At 41.3% G+C, this 23,363-nt stretch overlaps 1 protein-coding gene across 1 annotated transcript in view; it reads right to left on the minus strand.

The window, feature by feature from the left end:
- Positions 1-1,320: 1,320 nt before the first annotated feature.
- si:dkey-28b4.8 (sarcoplasmic/endoplasmic reticulum calcium ATPase 2) overlaps positions 1,321-23,363 on the minus strand; it is a 51,521-nt gene continuing 29,478 nt past the window's right edge. The window contains exons 7-24 of the mRNA XM_034231827.1: positions 22,435-22,601; positions 21,490-21,645; positions 21,263-21,404; positions 20,266-20,432; positions 18,967-19,055; positions 18,723-18,825; positions 18,494-18,625; positions 16,588-16,713; positions 16,255-16,476; positions 16,015-16,126; positions 14,838-15,076; positions 13,788-14,008; positions 13,509-13,711; positions 13,333-13,418; positions 12,853-12,986; positions 11,587-11,704; positions 11,362-11,496; positions 1,321-4,409 (exon numbers count right to left, since the gene is read on the minus strand). Coding sequence (XP_034087718.1) covers positions 4,239-4,409; positions 11,362-11,496; positions 11,587-11,704; positions 12,853-12,986; positions 13,333-13,418; positions 13,509-13,711; positions 13,788-14,008; positions 14,838-15,076; positions 16,015-16,126; positions 16,255-16,476; positions 16,588-16,713; positions 18,494-18,625; positions 18,723-18,825; positions 18,967-19,055; positions 20,266-20,432; positions 21,263-21,404; positions 21,490-21,645; positions 22,435-22,601 — 2,723 coding nt within the window. The 3' untranslated portion in view covers positions 1,321-4,238. The remainder of the gene's footprint in view (positions 4,410-11,361; positions 11,497-11,586; positions 11,705-12,852; positions 12,987-13,332; positions 13,419-13,508; positions 13,712-13,787; positions 14,009-14,837; positions 15,077-16,014; positions 16,127-16,254; positions 16,477-16,587; positions 16,714-18,493; positions 18,626-18,722; positions 18,826-18,966; positions 19,056-20,265; positions 20,433-21,262; positions 21,405-21,489; positions 21,646-22,434; positions 22,602-23,363) is intronic.

The raw sequence follows: 23,363 nt of genomic DNA on the forward strand, positions 1-23,363 counted from the left end.
TAAATGGAGCTCATGTCCTGCCTGCCCACCCCACTGACACACACACATGCGCACACAGACACGCGCACACACACACACACACACACACACACACACACACACACACACACACACACACACACACACACACACACACACACACACACACACACACACACACACACACACACACACACACACACACACACACACACACACACACACACACACAGTCTGAAGGTTTGATAGAACCTCATATCTCCAGTGGTTGTAGAACTTGAATGTGTGTATTATAGGATGTACTTTTCTTATTCACTTGTCACTCTAAGTGTGTCCTTCCGGAAAAGCACCTGTCACCAGTGACACTGACATACTGGGGGGGGGGGGAGCTTACTCACTAGTCCCACCATGTGGTTAGCTGCAGTATGATCAGCTTTGAAACATTTATTTCTAACATTGTTGAAAACCTAATCATACAATTTAACGGTAAATAAATGTGCTTATATATACAGTCTTTGTCCCACCAACACAGTAAATGGGCCTCAGCCAATCAGAGGGACTGTGGTATGTAGTGTCCAAAGGCATAACACCTGATCCCAAATTGCTCCCATAGGCATGTTAACTGTATGGAAGTGAAAGTAAATCGCTTTGGATAATAGTCTGGACGTTTTACATGTTGTAAATGTTGTACCCAAGCCAGCACATTGGATTAAAATTATATTTTAATTTTAAAAAAACGGCATACTTCTGCAATGTATAGTATCACATGTATATATTACATTTTAATTTACTTTTTCTACTGGTCTATTAAGAGTATAAAAATGTATGTTGAATTGTATATTGTGTATTCTTAAGATACTATTTTGATATATATCTTCTGTACTGTTGATTTGTATATATTTACTGTTCATGTTTATTTTGTATTATATTTTAACTCGTGTAATACCTGTTAACCTTCTGCTGAAGATGAATGAATAAAGTTGATGTTATCTAATATGATCTAATCTAGTCATCACACGCTTGCACTCGTGCTGCCATTTTTCACATACAAGCGGGACATTCTGAACTTCAACACTAACCACTGCTGAGGTTTTTATTTGACCTAGTATCTATATTGGAGCTTTTTTATCTTGTCAAACAATTACAGCACGATACGATTCTGGCCCATATTATGTATTCTTCTTTTAGGCCTGTAACATCATTTTCAAAGACAGCAAACTCTCTAACAGTAGAATGAACTAGAAAATAGTTAGAAAATAAAATATACAAAATAGTGCTCCTTCATTTAGCTTCAGTAAAATGATAGTTGTTGGTGAGAGGGAGACAGATATGACATCATCATTATTAATTCTTCAATTCAACCTTTATTCAAACAGGTGAGTCAGCCAGGTACAACTTTCATTTCTTGTGACAGTCTGGAACCAAAAAGCCTTTCACTCATGTTCATCCTGAAGATGTGTGAGCTAACAACTATAACAATAACAATAAAGAACGCTGTAAACAAAGTTGGTATGTGTTTCTTCTGTTAAAACAAAAAAAAAAAAAAAAATATTGCAACAAACATCTCTCAGTCGTTTTCCAGTTTTCAAGCTATTGTGTAGCTTGAGCAAAAAAAAAAAAAAAAGCAAAACTACGGGCAACAAAAGGTACAGTATATACTATATGTTTGAATCATTATCTGGCAGTAGTGATTAAAACAACAATTTAAATAAAATAAAACACAAATACAAAACCCACAAACTGCCTGGAACACAACAGGTCCAAAGAAACCAGCTTCATGTTTTTATGAAATGGTGTCATATGAATAACTTTAAGGGCCAATTTGAGGGAAAACAATGTTTGAAATCTGACATTTGGGCACAAAGGCGCAATGTTGTGAAAGAATCATGCTGTTATGAGAATGAAGTCTCCGTTTTGAATGAAGTGGCACTTTTTGGAGGAAAGTCATGGAACGATGTGATCATTTATAATATAAGAATCAACTGGAAATTAGAAGATAACAGAGTAACAGATTTATAATGGAAAGCAGCAATATGATGTGTAATCACTTTGAAACGTTCAATTGCAAGAATCAAGTGGCACCTTTACAGGAAGAAATCACAACATTACTGGAACAAATGTGCCATTATACGATGTTGTGCAATAATATTGATACATATTACAAGAATATAGACACCACTTTATGTAATGCTCTTCTAGTCTGTGTCAGCAGAGAAATGTAATATTAGTTGTACGTGTATCTTCCTTAATTATACTCATTGTGGCCAAATGTCATAGACAAATAAGTCATTTGGAACTACATGAATCCAAACAGTTGCACAAATAAAAAAATCCCTTCAATGGCAAACAGAGTGAGATCGCTGCAGGAAACGGCTGAATGGCACAAAGCTTTGAAACGCTGACTCAAAGCAGGCCTCTCCAGGACTCATGAGGAATGTATCACAGCGGTGCTTAAAGCATTCAAATCATTCGCAGTACACTCTGAGGTACAACTAAAGCAGTAGTGAAAGTAATACACACAGACAGTGCTTAACAAAAAGAAGTATATTCACCCGTTACGCTTACATTCACGTAGCAGATGACGCTGACCGTACCTGCAAGTGCACAACCTGCTGCACTGAGAACACTGAAAGGTTGGCTTCATTCAAATGTATTCTGTCAAAAGGTTCCACATAACTGTATTAGGTTAGTTGAAATCAATAATATTAAGTGGAACCTAATATGTTTTAATTAAACTTGATATTATTGCTTTCAACTAACCTAATACAGTTATGTGTAATCTGTTGATTTTATAGATATAATTAAAGTCAAAGTTTCCGTTTTAAGCGTGTGTTTCAACATAACTAATAAAGTCAACATGTGTGAAGGCTCGGCTTCAGCGTGTGAAGCCTCAGGATGTCAAGTTGCTTTAAGACTTTTTCAGCTTTTCAAGGTCAGTAACAATCAGAGAGAAGACAAAGGAGGGTGAAGGAATGCTGTGGTCACCTATTAGGAAGCTATTACCACCTGCAGAACCCCCCCGCTGTACGTCCACTTTGAGTCCAGGACTCAGGCTGAACTTCTGATGTGGTTAGAAATGTGTGACGTGCGCTGACATGCAGGTCTGTCTTCACAGGTTAAATGCTTGTCGTAGTCTAATGTACAGTATCTACAAGGAAGGTGGAACAATAATACTTTAAGACTGTTGTTGAGGAGTTTGATAGTAGAGCTGGCCTTATTACTTGTTACTGACCACAGATTATTACTGGTGAAGTACAATGTAGAGGTAAAGCTGGTGTGTGTGTTCTGTCGGATCCACTAACCAGACATTTGATCCAAAAAGGTGCTCTGTGTAGCATTTAACCACGGAACAGCGTCAGCAAGCTGTTAGAATGACACACAAACATATTCCTGCTGCACACATTGTTCTGATTTTCCTATCGTTGCCTTTTTAAATTGAAGTAGTGATAACTTTCACCACTTCCACACTTTGTTAACAGAAGTGGATCATTAAATAAATCGGGTTGCCCCAAACAAAGCAGTTACTGCGTAACTGAAAATACATCAAATTATATTTTACAAAAACACAATATATCCCAATAATCTCACAACAAATATGGTGAATGGTTGGCCTACTGTAAAACACGATAATACGACTAACTAATAACTCCTTGGAGACTTGATCTGACGGGACAGATGTTCTTATCAATAGATTTACACATTACTTTATTCATTTAGACATTTCTTTAGTTTGATTGGAATTCTATATTTGGTAAATGACTAGTTGTAAGCTAGCTAGCCGTCACAGAGCGTGACACAGACTAGGTTTTAGGCCAGCTGGTGCAACCTGAGTGAAAGAATCAACGTGATAAGCTGGGAACCATAATGATCTACATTATTCTCTACGCTGGCTGTCTTAAAACTTTACAACACAGAAACAGATTATAGCATGCTAACATGCTAATGTTTATCATTAACCTTCTTAGAATGCAGAGGTTAGCAGGTGAGCATGCTACGCTATCCTTAGTGTACAGCTTTAGAGCTATCATATTTCACTCTGGGTGTGTTTGACATACATCAATGATTGAAATGCTACACACAGCACATTTGAGGGTAAAGGAAGAGATGCTATCCGTTACCTGTTGTTTTCCGATTGTCTGTTGGCCAAATATTTGACTCTTTATCCCTCACACACTCAGCCCTTCTGCATGCTATTCCAACAGTCTTTCAGATGTTCTTTCTTCTTCCCCCCACAGTCCAGCCGTCCTCTCTTCCTCCCATCACTCCCAGAAGATGTTGGTGATGTCAGAGTCCAGGCTGAAGATCCAGATCAGTAGCGGAGCTGAGATCAGGACAAACGACCAGGACACGCCGTTCAGTGATTGCCGCATCCTCGCCATCAAGCCCGGGCTCACCCCCGTCCTCCGCTGCTCCTCTTCCTCTTCCATGGTCTGTTTGAGAGAAGGGTTGCAACAAAGGGTAAAACAGACCTTATAGAGTGGTGCAGGGATGATGTATTTGTGTAAGCCAACACAGAAGTTAGCATCACAGGTTCTTGGTAAGGGTTTTTCAATTGGATAATGAAGCTAACACATTTTGTTCAGCAGGAAAATCTCCGCATTTTATGAATTTTGAAGTGTATATGCAATAAGGCTGTGCATCTTCACTGGCCTCACGATTCGATTACGATTATCCTGTCTTCGATTCGATGCATCCCCATGCACCACGATTCATACCAATGCGTTGCATCCTCGATTTTCTATATTACTGCGCATGGCTTCTTTTTCATCAATGAATACATGCAGTAAATACATATGAACTCTCTTTTTATTATTTAGAAAGTGCTTCAGAAATCAATAAATGTCTTGACATTCATTTATAAACCAAAATAAATCAATTGTATAGCTCTAGCTCCTCAAAAAATAAATAATCTAATGCTTCTGCAGCTTCTAGCAACGGTCTTCTGTTAAAGAAAGGACACTGAAGGTCCTGGATGTGGCATCACGAACATGACTTGAGTCTGAACACAGCAGACAACAGGAGTATTTACAACAGAATATTAAAACTAAAATAGTGCTTATGGCGCATTTCCACTGCAACGGGGTAGCCCCGTTTAAGCATCCCTAAGCGTCCTCGCTCAGGCCTCGGGCTGCCTCGCTGGCCATGGCGCATTTCCATTACAGTTTAGGACCTGGGGTAGCAACGCAGTGTAGGCGGGGCGATCGGCTTTGTTTTTGTTCACATTTCGAGTTGTTCCGTCGAGCTCCCGCTGGATTTGATCATCCCCAATGAGATGTAGGAACGTCGTCACCTCCTCGGTCGACCACGGTGTGCTTTTCTTATTAGATGTAGCCATTTTTGTAGCTCCTCCGTTTACAAAATGCTGTTTATAAAAATGCTGCAAGCTTGCTTCTAAATATATATGCGACGCTAGGGATGAACTCGCGCGCGATCTTGTGACGATTCTCTCTGACCAATCAGCAGTCGAGAGTGTTGACGTCACTAGTTCAGCTCTGGCCCTGGTCTGATAGAACCACGATTTTATGAGGCCGGAAAAAGAGGGAAAAAGTACCCGCTAGCCGGTACTAGGCCACCAAAAACTGGCCTGGCCGCTTGAGGACGGTTAAGGACGCTTAAACGGGGCTACCCGCTGCAGTGGAAATGCGCCATTACATTCTCTGTCTTACTGTTACATAAATCCCATGATTGTATGAGATTAAGTTAGCTTCATCATCTCAATCAGTGATTAAGTGAATAATAAAGTTTCTATCAGGTTACTATCAGCCTGTCACTCATTCTTTTCAGGGGGGGGGGCGGGGTTTGGAGGAACAGAGATCGCGGAAGCTTTTTCCTCCTGCCTTCACAAACTTTACACATGTACCGTCTGAAAATAGCAAGAGGACATTCATATTCTGCAATCCAAGACTTAAAGGGCCCATTGCATGCTTTTCCGGTTATTACCCGTCTCCTTGTGTGTTATGAAGGTGTCCATGCATGTAAACAGTCTGCAAAGTCAAAACCCCTCAAAGTACACCCTGTAGGGAGTAAAACTCTAACACAGAAAAGACCTCCCCCAAAAGCCTCGTTGGAGATTTCTCAGTTTCCATTGTTTACTTCCTGCCCCGCGTGACGTAGCTGCACCGCGTGAGGTCACTTCCTCTGCCAGCCGACCATATTAAGTGTCGTAAAACCTGCTTCTTTTCAAAGCTCTATCCAGTCATGTCGCGGAGGGTCTGTTGCCTGTCTTGTGTGGAGAAATCCACAATGTTTGCAGTACCGAAGGCAGAACCACGACGAAGTCAGTGGTTGACATTCCTTTTTAACACTGTTCCAGCTGATTTACCAGCCGGTACTGTTCTGTGTGCGCGGCATTTCACGGACCAAAGCTTTAAAAACTTAACAATGTTTAGCTTCGGACTTGCAAAGCTGATATTGGAGGACGATGCTGTTCCTACTTTGTTTGGACCAGCGGGAGATTCGGGTACACAACCTGTAAGTATTCATTGTGGTTTGTGTATTTATTCTGTTTAAAACAAACAATGTATCTACCACGACTGTGTAAATGCTATGCTAATGCTATGCTACCGAGGTAAACACGAGGGCTAACGAGCATTCCCAGACCTCAACACCGATGTTAGCACATGGCCTTACATGTATCTCATAGCAGGAGAATGTCTGCAAACACACACGAAATACTCATAGACAGTATACTCCGGGTGATTTAACCGTACGGTCAGTAATTACAGTTGCCGTTCGTGTATTCTACCGAGCTACCATTAATAAGCTAAGCTAGAAGCTCTAACCTAGAGATGTTATGAAAACATTGTTTTCATGCCAGCTACAATGAATGACCGAACGTAGCAGACTAACTGTATAATATTGCAATTGTAAGATGTTCTTGCTAAGCCTAGACTAGCTGTTAAACTGCATATTAGCTGGCAAGCTAACTGTGTTGATTACTGATAGATAATCATAGCTGGAGAATTTAGTCTGCAAACACACACAAAATACTCATAGACAGTATACTCTGGCTGATTTAACGTACGGTCAGTCGCCAAACATAATTACATTGAAGTTGGCGGTCCTAGCAGCTATGCTGTAATGTTGTCCATCACAGCACGTCATTTCCACACTATGGCTTGAATATTAACTTGTGCATGTGCTTTTTTTTTATCAGGTTTGTCCAAGAAACTTCTGAAACTTACACAGAACAATGACTGTGACACGAAGTTGAAGAGGTGGCTGCGCAGCATACAAAACCATGTCTACTGGAGTGCGACGAGCACAACCTCTGGGCCGGAGAAGGTGGCAAGGTGGACGTCACTGGTCAACCACCTACAAAACGTTCACGTGCATGATGACCCCCTGTTCCCCAAGTGCACACATCCTGTAGGAGCCGCAAGCGATGCAAATAAACCTTACCTAAAAGGTGGTAAGTTCAATATTTCACTTCCTTCATAAGATCAACAATATAGAATGTAAATATAACATTGTTGTTATGGCAAATTATTGTTGTAATGTTCTAATGTGCTGGTGATTTACCTAATGTCTTTGTCATTTTACTCAAGGCTCAATAACACTCGCCAGAGTTGAAACGATACTCACCAACAAGAGAGTTCTCAAAGATGTGCTAAAGCTAAGCCATCACTACCAGACCTCATCCCTGGAGTCCTTCCACAACTTAATTCTGCGTTTTACCCCAAAAAATTTGGTTTTCCCCTTCATTGGAATGTTGTGCAGGTAATACACTGTATACTTTATTCTGTAGCATCTTATAACACAGTCACTGTTTAGTGGCATGAGGGTTTTATTCTGTCATAACACAAAGTCTAATTTTATTTTTGCGAATCCACGTCCCAGAGGACCTGTCAACTCAATTTGACAGGCCCCCCAAGGAGGAAATGATTGTCAGCCGTTTCTCCCGTTTCCCCCCAAAGGAAGTCGAAATCCTACATATTGTCCAGCCAGATATGGAAACTCCTGGCGGATCCGGAGCACAACACACGACGGAATCACCACTCTGATGCCTCGCCCTAAATATCCCCAGCACCAGCTTACAAAGCTGCGATACGCAAGATATCGAAAACGCCTATCAGGAGAGGAATGGATGATGTACAGCAGAGGTGCCCAGTACGTCGACCGCGGGCGACCGGTCGCCCGCGGGGGCAATGCTGGTAGATCGCGAGTCATTCTTAAAAAAAAAAAATCCAGCTCCGTTAAAATAGACTAAACGGGTTTTGATCCCTCCTCCCTGCCACTTAATTCAGGAGTTTACTTGATTGACAGAAAAAGCGACCTATCGCTTTCCAGTTTGTTAACCCAGAATGCAAAGCGATACAAAATCAGTCAAGTGCCGGGAAAACTCAAATTAAGTTAAAGAGACTAACAAGAGACAAACAACAAAATGAGTGCGGGACCGAGCAAGAAGCTAAAGACAAACCACTTCCACCCAGAATGGGAGGAAGAATATTTTGTTGTGATGTCACATTCAAAGGTTATTTGCCTTATTTGTAAAGCAAGCGTCGCTCTGCCAAAGAAAGGTAACGTGGAGAGGCATTATCGGAGTGTTCACAAGGCATATGACAGCGACTTCCCTCCGAGTAGCGAGTTGAGAAAGGTCATGTATTATTGCTACACAAATATTATCTTGCAGTCTTAGTGTCGCCAACTCGTGTCTAATATGCAAAAAGACAAACAAATGCGTCTATGGTCGGTGTATTTTCGACCTTTCCAATCGAGACGAGATCTCTCTCTCCCGTCTGTGCGCGAGGGGGCGGGGCAGTTTACACACACGCGGCTGCTAGATGCAGAAACACACGGAGGGGATGGCGGAGAGAAGCGCTCCAAGGTGTGGTTAAATGTTACCCGTCTTGAGGCGGACAATGCTCCTTGCCAAGAGAGTTCAGCATGTGAGGGTGGTAACACGAGTAATGTGTCTAAACATTTAGAAAAAGTGCAACACATCCAGACGGAGGAATGCACCGGGTTCGACTGTCTTTCTAGCAGCTCTGTAGCCCCATCCACGAGTAACGTTTCCACGTCAGGTGTTATGTATGCTAGCAGCAACACACAGAGTTAACACCATGATACAAACACGGGTTAATGATTAGAGGAAACTGAGTTACTCTTTATTTTGTTAAAGTTTCAGCTATTCTGTTTACAGTTCTGTCATCAGATTATTTAATACGATTTGTTAAAACATTGTTGTTTCTTTTGATGTGAAATATTATTTATTTTATTTAAATAAAAATCAATGTTAATTTTGTAAACAATTTGTTAATTTAATAATATATGTATTTTTGAATCAAGTATTACTCTTTATTGTCTTCATTGTTAGTTTCCACATGCCTAAAACAACCTCAAGCTACATCTAAAAGTTGATGGCTAAATAAGAGCGCTTGAGAAATTGTGCAAGGCGTACAGTAATAGTCTGAATAGTCGATTAGTCGTTTCATTAATCGATTATCAAATTAGTCGTTTGTTGCAGCCCTATTATCCCATGTATAAATAAAACGTGTTATTCAGCAACCCTTGCAATTTGGGATTTTATTTTTGGTTGGTAGACCTCGGTGAGCTGGTCCTTTCAAAAGTAGCTCACCAGCCCAAAAAGTGTGGGCACCCCTGATGTACAGTGTATAAATATACATTCACACATTTTGTACATTTGTAAAAATAAAGTTTGATGGAAATACTTAGTAGCCTTTCTTTCCTGAATTATTTGCTCCTATAAAATATCATTCATATATAGCAAACCATGATTTGATTTTTCATCAAACGGTAGTAGTTTATTACAGGTAACAATAACTTACTCTTCTTCCGTTGTATTTGTCAAAGGTCCGAAACTGTATTTATAAATATTGTGGAGATTCTGCAGGGTGTATGGGTTCAAGCAGTTAGGCTCTAGTCCTGGGTGGTCAACCATGCAGTTAATGGGTTCTGGAACTTGCAGCATGCATGTTACAACCTATGAAGGTAAGATGTGTTACAAAACACGTTTAGCAATTAAACCAACTATGGGAAAGGTTTACAAAATAAACATTCAATTACTAAGGAAGTAATAAAAGTGCATATAGTCTATTGACTTGAAAAATATGTATGCTGTATATCTCGGTATATGTGTGCTACTGTTGGTGTTTTCAGCTAGCTGCCGACATAATGTAACTAAGCTAGGCTACCTTTCTTATGCTATTGCAGCACACGTTTTCTCCGTCACTTGGCATCAAAGCGCAGTTTCCACAACGGCACCCAAATAACAACAGTTGTAGGTACATCTGATGACATCTGAAATGTAAGACATATACTAGATAAAAACGTACCACAATGACACTGTTTGGTCTGCTCTAGTGAACGGCGAGGCAAGACTCGCGATTTGGTCTATTCTAGGATCGAACGGAGGTTCGAAATTGTATGCTCCATACTGTACGCCATTGTATGCTATATGTAAGCTATCTATTTATCTATATAACTATCTATCTATCGATTCTCAAATCTAGTATTGCTATGTTGCTAAGTACACGCTAAACCACTTTACAGCAGATGTCAACAGGGGCAGAGCCTCTCTGGTGGTTGACTAATCAGAACAGAGTGGCAGACGCACAGGAGGGTGGGGGCAGGAACTCCATCGAGCCGTTTAGCACAGGGAGTGAAAACTCATACTATACAGAGATAATGTATGAGAAACCAATCTGAGTTTGGAAAATTGCACAGTATTTTTCTATTGTAATATCCCTCAACAATGGTATTATGATCAGTAGAAAGGACCATGCAATGGGCCCTTTAACTAAATCCACCAAAAACCTGAGATGATTGTAACGCGAGTATTTCTTTAAAACATAAATCCCTCCCTGTGTCTCGGAGCCGCAGCGACACGGAGTGATTCAGAGCGGGTCATTCTGCTGGTTCTGGACTGGTGTTCTCGTGTTGGAGGAGAAAGCAGACTGCTCCGTGTTTGGTGTCGTAGTCAGGTCTGTTCGCTGATCTCTGCGTCACCGACCGATTTGATATTAAAGTGACAGAAAAAAAACTTTTCCGTAAAGCCGCGGGCGTAAAATCAGGAAGCAACGTTACTACGCTATAATCGATTATGTTCTGTCACTGCATCGATGCAGAATCCTCCACGTCCGCATCGCGATGCATCGTAGAAACTATTCATTTCAACACCCCTAATATGCAATCTCTGGAAGATAAAAACTAACGGTAGCTAAAAACAACTAAAGGTGGAAATATTGATATCTTAAATCAACCACAGACCTTGATTCGGACATTAAATTAAAAAAAACAACCAATTGCTTCAAGATGAGGGAGCACGGAAGTAGTAAATTAATAAAAAACAGGATTTTTGGGTTTAGGACTCATTCCTGCACCACTCTATAGCATTAACAGAAGCTCTCATGATCTTCTCACCTGCATCTGGCTTCCTGGCTCAATGTAGTTGCGGGCCAGGAGCTTTAGAGCTTCATCCATCAAGATGACAGGAAGAGACATCTTCAACACCACCACCCACTGAGGCCAGGACAGAGGGCGTATCTGGAAGATCATCTGAAGCCACAGACAGAGGGGTGGGAGGAAGTTTAAGTTAAGGATGGATAATAAGTGTAGTGTAAAATATATTGATGAGTGCATGCTCACCGGCAGTGGGTCTACATATAGAATGAGGAAGTGTAGAGCCATGGACAGACAGATGGCTCCCACCAGCCAGGGGTTTGACCAAGGAGGCATTTTCAGCAGGGACTGGTTCTCTGAAAGACTGGACAGCATCATACAGTTTAGAACATCTCTTTCCTGGATCTACAGCCTTAAGAAACCATTACAGTCACATGGAATTCATCACAGTGACACAAACTGAAAAAACTGAAACATTGGCTTAATTGATTATGTCAACAAATATCACATAACTGTATTAGGTTAGTTAAAGGCAATAATATTAAAGCTCACCTATTATGCTATATTTGAACAATATATTATAGGGCCATGGCCCATATCTATACAAAATACCAAACAGATCACCCATTGTAGCATGCCTCATACCCCTCTATTTCAGCCCTGTTACTAAAGTGCTGTTTCTTAGTCTAAATGTAACCAAGCTGCTTCTGACCACGCCCCTTTGGAGCATCCGCATGCAAGCAGTGAGCTCTGTGGAGAGAAGGCTGTCTACCAGCAGAAAGTCAGCTAAACGCTGTCGTGATTAAACGCCATATTATGTTCCAAACCACATCAAGCATTATTTCTGAAACAGTATGGAGCTCAAATGCTTTCTCTCTCACGGGTTTCCCACAAGGACAGAACCTTTTATATCCTGCTTCTTTAAACATACTCTCTCCAGTACAGCGTTAGCTCTGAGTGTTAGCGATGCTTGCTAATGTAAACGCAGACCATATTACTTCCAAAACACGTTGTGCATTGTTTCTGATACAGCACATAGCTTGACATGTTCTTTATTCAGTGTTTACCGCTATAACAGCGCCATTATATGTATTATATATATAACAACTTCACTCTAAGTCCCTCCTGTAGACATCCTGCTGAATACACAGACACACAGCTGAGGGGGGGATTCAGCGACTGCATATGGGGACGATAGGTTGGGGCGGGACGTTGCCAGGAGTTCAATGTAAAGCCAGCCCACAGTTTAGTAATGTCTTCATGACCGCAGCAAATCTGGATCAGCTCCGTTGTACCCCCGTTTTTAGAGATGTGGGTAAGGAGGACAAGAGAGAGGGTTGTATTTTCAGACACTTTATGAGTGTCCTTACACACCGGGGACACATATTTAATTATGTATTCAAAAAAGTGCATTTTGCATAATAGGTGACCTTTAAGTTGAACCTAATATTTAAACAGAACAACACTGTAGGAAATGTGCTTGTGTGTGCAAATGTATTTGTTTTATTTTACCTGTTCAAGGCGTTGCACATCTCTATGGTAACCAGGACAGACAGAGCCATCGTCATGGGATAAGGAGACTCAAAGACTGAACACTGCACACCAGCAAACTCAGCGTGGCCTTCACTGCACTGCAGGTAGTGGGACTGATGAGGAAACAGTTATTTTTTACGACATACCATACTATGCCTTTTTTTATTTATTTGCAACACATTTCATATCTATTGCATTATATATCCTACAGTTTATCAATAAATTGCCCTAAAGTTTTTAAGGTCACATATAATAATTTTGTCTGTCTAATGTGATGCAGTGATTTTCTAACTACTATTTTAGGAAACATGTTAACATTTGAATAACATGTAATACCATGTTAATGATCACACTTTAAGATTTCAATTGTTCACCCTTTTGTGTTAGCTCTACAGGAAATCAATTCAACTACAGAAGCATGACAGAAAATGAGTGATGGGGATATAGTGACGTGTTTACCAGTTGATAGAAGGACACTTTTGGTCCGTCGTGGGCTGCCATGAACCACCAGGCAGCAGCCCCCACAGTAGCAGCTCCCACATAACCTGCACAGAGAGGGGGTGGGTAACAGGACATTTATTTTGTCTGTAGTAGAAACTGAGGATCTTATTTTCTGTCCTCGGCTCATGACTCACATCCGATGATGAGGTAGCGACAGAACAACCAGCTGGAGATCAGAGGCTCTTTGGAGGTTCTGGGGGGACGGGACATGATGTCCAGGTCCGGAGGGTTGAAGCCCAGAGCCGTTGCTGGGAAACCGTCAGTGACAAGGTTGACCCATAACAGCTGGACTGGGATCAGCGCTTCAGGCATGCCCAGTGCTGCTGTCAGGAAAATACTGAGGAGAGAGGAAAGACAGATAAGAAGAAGTTACAAAGTTAGTACACCTTCCTGTTCTATCAGCTGTTACTCACCAAACCACCTCTCCTATGTTGGATGATATCAGGTATCTGATGAACTGCTTCATGTTATTGTAAATGGCTCTGCCCTCCTCCACTGCAGCCACGATGGTGGAGAAGTTGTCATCAGCCAGAATCATCTCAGAGGCGGATTTAGCCACCGCTGTGCCGCTGCCCATAGCGATGCCGATCTCCGCCTTCTTCAGAGCAGGGGCGTCGTTCACACCGTCACCTGTCTGAATATTGCAGCTGGTAAGATCTTTGGCAAACACACATTTGTGGTACTTACACCTTTTGTTCAGCAGGATAACCGACATATATTAACACAAACGTTGTGATTTTTGAAGTGAAAATGCAATCCAGAAGTCAAATGCTATTAGGCTATTAACGAGCTACGTCACGGTCACGTCTTCACTTCAAAGAAAAGCTAAAGGCAGCTTATGTTTGTGTGATGACCTTTTACAATCATTCAGTCACTTGTTAGACTGCTGTTTTTATGACACATAGAAGCTTCAGACCAGGGTGGAATTGAGTGCTAGCTTTTGGTGGGACTTCTGAAAGACCACTCAAATGTCCCTGATTAAAGTATCAAGTGTGCCAGTTTGTTTGATTTCTGGCCCTTAACAGCAGTCTCAGTGCTCACTGATTAGAAGGGTGTGGCCCCACAGCTGGAGCCAACTGAGTAATCTGTGTCTTTATAAACCAGCATTTACTTCAAGCCTCAGCTTCAGCATCAAACGGAGACTGACAAGATATAAAAGTCTAGTGGAAGGCGAAATGGAAGTGAATTAAACATTGTCTTGCCTTTGGATAACAGCGTCAGCTGTACGAACATGATGCAGTGTCAATCAAATTCCCAAATTAGGATAAATAAAGTAGATCTAATCTAATCCAATGAAATACAGGCAATACAAATGCAATGTATTTACTGACGTATTTTATGTTAAGAAACATGAAAATCTCTAAAGCCAATAATCACAGACCTTATTTTAGGCATCTAACCAAACACATGTTACACGACTCATTCCTGCACCACTCTATAACACCATGAGGCTGTGCTCTTACCATGGCAGTGATTTCATTGAGGCTCTGGAGGTACTCCACTATCCGGCTCTTGTGTGCCGGCTCCACCCGGGCGAAGCAGCGCACCGTCCTGCAGGCCTGGCGCTGCAGGTGGGGGGGCAGCTCGTCAAACTCCCTCCCTGTGAGGCCCCCATTGATCCCCAAGCCCTCCTGCTCCTCCTCCTGTTCTGTGATGATGCCCACCCTCCGACAGATAGACAGGGCTGTGCCTTTGTTGTCGCCTGGAAAGAAAGGAATCATCAGCTAATCGTGTTCATCCGTTTGATGCAAGAAGCCTTCTAGCTAAACTAAAGGCAAGGCAAGTTTATTTATATAGCCCTTTTCAACACAAGGCAATTCAAAGTGCTAAAGGAAGTGACACCCCAAGCTGACAAAAACTAAGCAGCGGTGTACTCTGCAATTGTATTATATACATTATGTATTCATTGTTTTCTGCCAATTGCTTTCCAGTGCTCATATTCAAAATACAGATGTTTTAGTTTTCTGTATAAACAGATTATCTGGTGCTTTCTAACAAGATGCTAGTGAAGCAACTTCACCTTTGTTTGGGTTCATTTTGAATGAAGTACAAGGAACAATGTCATCATTCTGTCAACGCGTTTTCATATCTTCTCATTTGGGTAATACTCTCATATTCATTACCATTGATACATATTCTGTCAATTGCACATACTTATTGTATTCTCATAAGTTACATCATAATCACAGCATATGGAGTAATGTCAGATCCCTTTTGTTTAAGTTCTAAGGTCACTGCTTACATGTTTGGCTTTTCTGTTAGCTCTTCAGGAGCTATATGCATTTTCAGTATTGTAAATATGAAGCTTAATCCTAGTGAAATGGTATATTGTCCAATGTTCAAATACCAAGTGAAAATGTACATTGTAGAGTATTCAAATGTATTCAGTATTCTCTTAATATTGTGTATTATATGGATACTCTAGTGATATATGTATTTTCTATTGCAATTGTATTATATATTTGTATCTTATTCTATCTTTTAAATGTTTTTAACTCATGTGTAATGCTTGACACTGCTGCTGACTAAATCATTTCCCAATTTGGAATGAATAAAGTATCTGTTTATAAAATGTTACGTTTACTAGTTGTTGTGCACATATAGAGTACATCTAGATGTGTGTGTGGTTGTGTGTGTTACCTGTGATCATGATGACCTTGATGCCAGCCTGCCGACACATTCGGACCGCAGAGAGCACCTCTTTCCTGGGGGGGTCCAACATGCCCACACAGCCCACAAAGGTCAGGTCCGACTGGGGAGAGAGAAGAGAGGGGGGGCTAGTTTAGATAGAGTAACTTGAAAATACTATCCAGTTTACAATGCCCATTCGGCACATACATGGCAGTACATTAAGTGTTCCATATATTTATACAACGTCACCTCGTAGTCAGCAAAGGTAGCGGAGTTCTCCACGTTGAGGCCTTTGTTGTCAGGGGGTGTGTCCCTGGTTGCCATGGCGAGGCAACGCAGCATGTCTCTGCCTGCTCCCCACTCCCGCACAGTGGACAGGATCTGCTCTCGGACCGCCGCGCTCAAAGGCACACGACAGGAAGCGCCGACCCGGATAAAGTTACAGCGCTCCAGCACGCTCTCTGGAGCTCCCTGCAGACAGAGGGGGGGGGGGGGGGGGGGGGGGGGGGGGGGGGGGGGGGGGGGGTTAGACACTGCAGGGGATATGAAGAGAGACGTTTTATAGGAGTTCTTGAAACACACCTTGACGAACATCTTGGCTCCAGAGGCGGACCTGATGTGTTTATTGGATGAACAGAAGACAGACATGGACTTCCTGTCTCTGGAGAACTCCAGTGTCAGCTCCTTCTTCATCAGCTGCTTTATGACCTGAAAACAACAACAACACAACTTTCACATGTACACTTGGTAGAGTACAGTGAGCTTTCCTGGCAGAACATACACATATCATATTAGCAGTTCAGAATATATCACACGGACTAAAGTATGTATTTAAAGGATCCTACCTAACTTATAAAGTAATGATAAGACAGAGGTTAGAATATTTCTGTTACTAACCATATGTATACAGTAGGGCTGCACGGTATTGAAAAAAACTGACATCGCGATTTTTTTCCCCCCCTGCGGTATATATTGCGTTTTTTTTAACCTGTTAAACCCCAAAGTCCCGGCGGGTACTTTACTTTTTTTTTCACGACAGTGTCTCAGGGGATCGTAATATTTAAGAACCTATTAATGTGTTATACCAGATTAACGTAATAATCTCAGCTAATTGACGATACAAACCATTTTATACCAAAACAAAACACAAGTCTCATAAGAAGCATCTAAATGACCCCTGAGCGAAAAATGCTAACGCACTTTGGCACAGAACTCAAGATAAAAGTACCCTTATTACTTATCGTAGCTGCACATACAAGATATCCGATTAAAGCTGAGGTTCCACAGATTATTTAGGTATATAGTATCATCACTGAGTGATCTGAACTCGGACAGGGGAAGCAAACACAGACATCACAACACGTACCTTTACGTAGCTTCTAGGGGAGATGTCTCACCGTAGCTGTCAATCTGATCAAAAGACGTGTTCAATGGCATTAAAACGAGAAAGAAAAAACGCGGCTGAATCGGTTAATCCATAGGTTTTTAACGTCTCTGTATAAAAAAATGATTTAATTTATAATCCATAATTCCATTTTTATGTAAATATCGCAGAGAAAAAGTTAGCTGCTAATGGTAGCCACCAGAGTGGCTGCTGCTTCCGGTCTTGGCAATGCGGCAGTCCAGCGCAGTCTAACACACACACATTACCAAATAAGGAGTGAGAGTGACGCGTAGCCAAAACCGGAAGCTGCATACCACCAAGGTGGCTACCATTAGCAGCTAACTGTTGTGCTCCGATTTTTACATAAAAATGGAATTATGGATTATAAACAATTGCTTCAAAGCCACAGATACATTATCAATCTATGGATCAACCGATTCAACCGCGTTTTTTCTTTCTCGTTTTAATGCCATTGAACACGTCTTTTGATCAGATTGACAGCTACGGTGAGACGATCTCCCGTAAAAGCTCCGTAAAAGGTACGTGTTGTGATGTCTGTGTTTGCTTCCCCTGTTGCGAGATCGGATCGCTTAGATACTATACTTAAATAATCTGTGGAGTCTCAGCTTTAATCAGATATATTGTATGTGCAGTTTCGATAAGTAATAAGGGTATCTTTATTTTGAATTCTGTGCTAAAGTGCGTTAGCATTTTTTAAAAAATGAATAAAACCGCACGTCCCTGCGGTGTGAATACCGCGCATGCGCATACCTCGGTTATCGCCATGACACGGTATATCGTTCAGCCCTAGTATACATTTATAAAGTGTTATTTTAAGCAATTTTGCAGACTATTTAGGATGGCTTATTGTAACAAACCATTTTCCGGAAGAAGTTACCAAAGAAAAATCTAGAAATGAAACAGTGAATGTTTGCTGCAGGTCTGTGTGTGAATGTGAAACTAGAGTTCACGGGTCAACACGCAGAACATTCGCTGCATGTCTCTGAGGAAACGCGTTGAGATGCATTGATATTTCTGAAGTCAGAAGGAGCGATCAATATGTCATTTTCACCAGCATCACTTTACATGTACAGACACACTTACTGAGCAGCAGGCTGTAGCTCTCTCTGTAGGGCGGAGTCCTCTCAGCTCAGTGTCGAACACGTTCATCTTCTCCACCAGACAGATGAGCGCCGTCTCTGTGGCCTCCCCAACCTTCTCAAACACACCCTTAGACTGACACACACACACACAGTGGTTTTAGTATGCCGTTTTGACTTTGTAAGTGTTAACACATAACCAGTTTAAGGTCATCTCTGCAGTCATGTCTTACCTCGTTGAAGTCCAGTGACGAGTCATTGCACAGAGCACAGATGGAGGCTAGCTCCACCAGGCCTTCATACTGACTGCACTTCACAACTGAGCCATCCTTATACCTGCAGACACAGCATAAAGAGGGAGGGGATGAACACAAATGGTAAGGATAAGGAAGGGGAGATGAATTGAAGGCTGTTTTAATCCATATGAATGATCCACAGACTGCCAGGGGTTAATGGCTAAGTATTAAAGACACTCACACTTCCCCTTCAGGGGCGTAAGTAGATCCAGTCACTGTGAACTCGTTCAGGCTGCAGCGCTCCCCTGACACACTGTCTACTACAAACATCTAAACGCACACAATTGCAAACACATGCAGAAAAACAATGCAGGAGTTGATTAGTTCCATAATATTAGAAGACAATGAAGGTTAGGTCCACATTCCAACAGGGCATTTTACACTCAGGCAACTTCTGAAATATATATAGCGAAACTCATTTTCATCTCTTTTCTAATAGCAGAAATGCTCAGATAAAAGCTTTCAAACATCTGTGGCCAGCAAATACAGAGAGGGTGGGAAACATTGAAGGGGATTGGGGATTTAGGATGAAGTCAATGTTAACAGGCCCGATTCCATCAGTTCAACAATCATTCATTATTTCCAATTGCTTTTACTTTGCTGATTTTCCATTTGTTTTTAAGATACTGTTGATGCAACTGTTTCCCAACATGTGCTGTTGTAGTGGGCTTTAATGTGAGATATCTGTCAAATGTAGTGTTGCAGTAGGCAAACTGGATGAATGTGAAGTATTTTGTTAAAGGAGGATGAAAGCGTAATTAAGGAGCACTATTGGAGTGACTTTGATGGTTATTGGACTCAGGATTAATTCATTTGGATTCCTGCTGTATGAAGAAAATAAAGGACGGCGCAAGTGGAAACAATTCACAAAGGGATTAAACTGTTTAAAACACATGCTCAAAGTAAGCCGGATTTTGCCGATGTGTTTATGTGGATTCAAAAGTCGTAAATAATCTACAAAATGGAGGAGACCGATCTGATCGGAGCAACTGTGACGAATAATCCAACTGAAACCGGCATGGACAATGACTATGCTTTAAAAATGCGCTTATCCAGAAAAGCCCGGTTTGGACACTTTACGGGCAGAAGAAACATTTCTATTAAAGAAAGAATTATACATTTGTTTTTTTATGCCTTTAGCTACTAACTTGAATTTTTATTAAAATGAATTAATCAATTATTTTTTATATGTTATTGTAATGTAGAGACAAGGCTTTTAGTGACAATCATGTATTGCTTTACAATTATATGTAGTAAAAAAAAAAGTCTAAAGTTGGGAACCACTGATTTAGGGTATATGCTTTACTTATGTAAGATTACAAATGTGTTAACCTAAATGCAGTATTATAGTCGTTAGTTTTATATAGTACACTACTTTTTGTAAATAAAATCATTAAAACTCTGTGGCCTTCTTTGGATGCTCCCTCATGTTTAACTGATCAATGCCACCATGCCATGATGTGTGTGTGTGTGTTCTTACCCTGCACACGGACATCTGGTTGGTGGTCAGTGTTCCTGTCTTGTCAGAGCAGATGACAGAGGTGCAGCCCAGCGTCTCCACTGACGGCAGACTGCGCACAATGGCGTTCTTCCTGGCCATCCTCCTGGTGCCCAGAGCCAGGCAGGTAGTGATGACGGCTGGGAGGCCTGATGGAGAGAACCAGAAGCAGACCATGGCCATGAGAAGGCTTTCTTTAAGAGAGGAAAATAGTCTAAACAGCTTCATCGTCTTTTTTCTAGTGTTGTCGTTTGGTTAAAAAACGTAATTTAGTGAATTGTAATAATAATCTAGTACAATACTAGTATCAACATTTATTTTCTGTTTTGCAGTAAGATAAAAAAAAATGTCACCTAATTAGCAGACAACCACATAAAGAACGTATTTAAGAACGCGAACAGTCCTTTTTCTAGCTTGTTACCAATTTTCCGACACTTAACTAAAGCATGGACAAAGCCGCCCCCTCTGTATAACGTGTGCCACACAGGGCCTGTTCTCTCTGCTGCTATCATAATGCCAGTCGATATCTGTTCATACAGTGAGGATCTCCCACTCCTCAACTAAAGCGAACCATCTCATTTTAAAAGTGAATTTTCTGTTCGGAACAGATAGGGATATCACCTCACTCATCCTGTTATCTGGTTGCCATGTATCACAGGAGTACAAATCAGTGCTGGAATGAAGGGAGGGAGTTGGGATCAAACTTGGTAATGTGACTGATTCAGACCCTTTGATTTAACACGTTTCCTTTTTCAGATAAACAGTGAGCATTAATGCATTATCGTTGACAGCCCTTCTTTTTCGTGTCAGGCATTGCCAGGCTTCATTGTTGGGTTGTAGGTGCCTTACTCAATGGCACATGTAAGGTTATTTAGAGTGAGAGGAGAACGATGCACCATGCCTATTTGTCCGTGCACTGACAGTGTAAAAACACGAGTAAGAAGGGATGTTTCTGCATTGATAGATATGAATGTTTGACCTTCTGGTATGGCAGCCACAGCCAGAGCCACAGCGATCTTGAAATAGTACACAGCTCCTCTCAGCCAGCTGCCTCCATGGACCGGGTCGTTGAAGTGTCCCACATTGATGGCCCATACCGCCACACAGATCACACTGATGACCTGCAGGGGAACAGAGAAAGATATATCATTTTCTCCACTTGACAATGTATCACAATAAATGATAAGGTTTGCCTTGGGTCCTTGCCTTAGACAGCTGTTCTCCAAACTGGTCTAGTTTCTGTTGCAGGGGGGTCCTCTCAGGCTCAGTGGCAGCCATCTCATCTCGGATTTTCCCAATCTCTGTCTGCACCCCTGTTGCCACGGCAACCCCAATGGCACGGCCCGCTGCAATGTTGGTTCCCTGGGCAAAGGTCATGATCTTTACTGTCAAACTTGTTCTCAAAAGAGTTTTCAGCATTGAGCAGTTTCATAGATTTGATTCATTCTCATGTAGCTACATTTAAACATGACTGCATATCTACATTATTACAGAATACACTGATTTCTGTGATATCAGAGGAATGGAATTAAGAATAAGTTGATTTTAGCTTCATAATGTAATGATAAGAAGCTAATTAGTTATTCACCTGGCATTGTTTTGCTTTCAAACTAAACTAAAATGTACCCCAATTTACAATAAAAACATGGGTGGTGCCCAAAGTATTTCATTCTGTTACCCAATATAAAACTGTAAAAGTGTTTCTGATAGTCGGCGTTAAGTGCCATCAAAATCTACACTCTTCAAAAGGTATGTATTTCTGATTCATTATTTGGAGCAATTGGTTATTCATTATTACAAATATGCTACAAGCTATTAAGATACTTGGTAACTAGGGTCAACAGTGACCTCTAAGCGGACAGTTATATATATAATAAGCAATGTTGAGTGCTCCAGATAAGCGGGTCAGATTAACCCTCTAAGACCTGCAGCACTGCCAGCTGTAGCGGGCAGCATATACGATATGAAACTAGGAAACCTAGCACATCCTCTGGTACCTTAGTAGTAAGGATCAAAATAGGAAAAGGATAAACTAGCATGGCCTTATTCACAGGGCTCCGTGGACTTTTCAATTTAAGAGATCTGACTGAATTGAGTTTTGACTGATCTCCCCTTTACTGTTATGCGTATGTATGTTGTTGTGGGACTCACAGAGAAGAGCATGTTCTTCTTGTCCTGGTTGACGGCTCGGGGGTCTGGGACAGGGTCTGTGTGTTTGAGAACAGACACAGACTCCCCCGTCAGGATGGACTGGTCCACCCTCAGAGTCGTGGAGCAGATGGAGGTCAGCCGGATGTCAGCCGGGACCTTATCCCCAACTGCAAGGTAATAAACAGATAATAATTTCATTTTGTCCTTACATTTAGATTAGGACTATTGTGGGTTTTAATTCAACACTGTATATTAACTTCGCGATGAGTGATAAAGAAGGGTGCCTCTTAAAAATCCAAGCGGGAGAAACTGTACAGTTACTCTTTATATAATCATTTTAAAAAACTTGAAAGTGGACAATATTGCAATACTGCTTGTCTTTCCTTCCCACTCTACTATCTCCACATAATAACATAATAAAAGAACTCTACAGGCCAAGACACCAAGGTGACCTCAAATGTTTATATATCATATAAAACAAAACAAAATAGAAATAGCTAATTTTTTGTTTTTTTCACACTCACTGTCAGCAGTAATCTGACTGCTTAATGTGGGTAAGTACAGCATGTGCAAGCCAGGATTCGTATTTGTAGCGCTTGTTTTACAGTGAAAGAGCAATCTCTGAGACATTCACATTTCAAGTGCCTTTCCTTCATCCTTCAGCTTAACGTTAGGGGTCATTAGGGTAACATGCTTGGATGTATACAGAGAACTGGATACAGCATTCTTTTTGGGCCCATATTACATCACATGACTGACACAGAAGTTGTAGTTCAACTGTTTGGTCACTTCAAAAACGTGGCCAGCTCACTTCCTGTGGGCTTGGTAACACTTGACAAAGTTAAAGTCAATTATTTAATGAGGTTAACACATCTTACAATGTATCCATAAGTCAAAGGATTTATAGGAATGTTCTGTTGATTCACGAG

Source organism: Gymnodraco acuticeps, unplaced genomic scaffold, assembly GCF_902827175.1.
Source record: "Gymnodraco acuticeps unplaced genomic scaffold, fGymAcu1.1, whole genome shotgun sequence".
NCBI classification, from domain to species: domain Eukaryota; kingdom Metazoa; phylum Chordata; class Actinopteri; order Perciformes; family Bathydraconidae; genus Gymnodraco; species Gymnodraco acuticeps.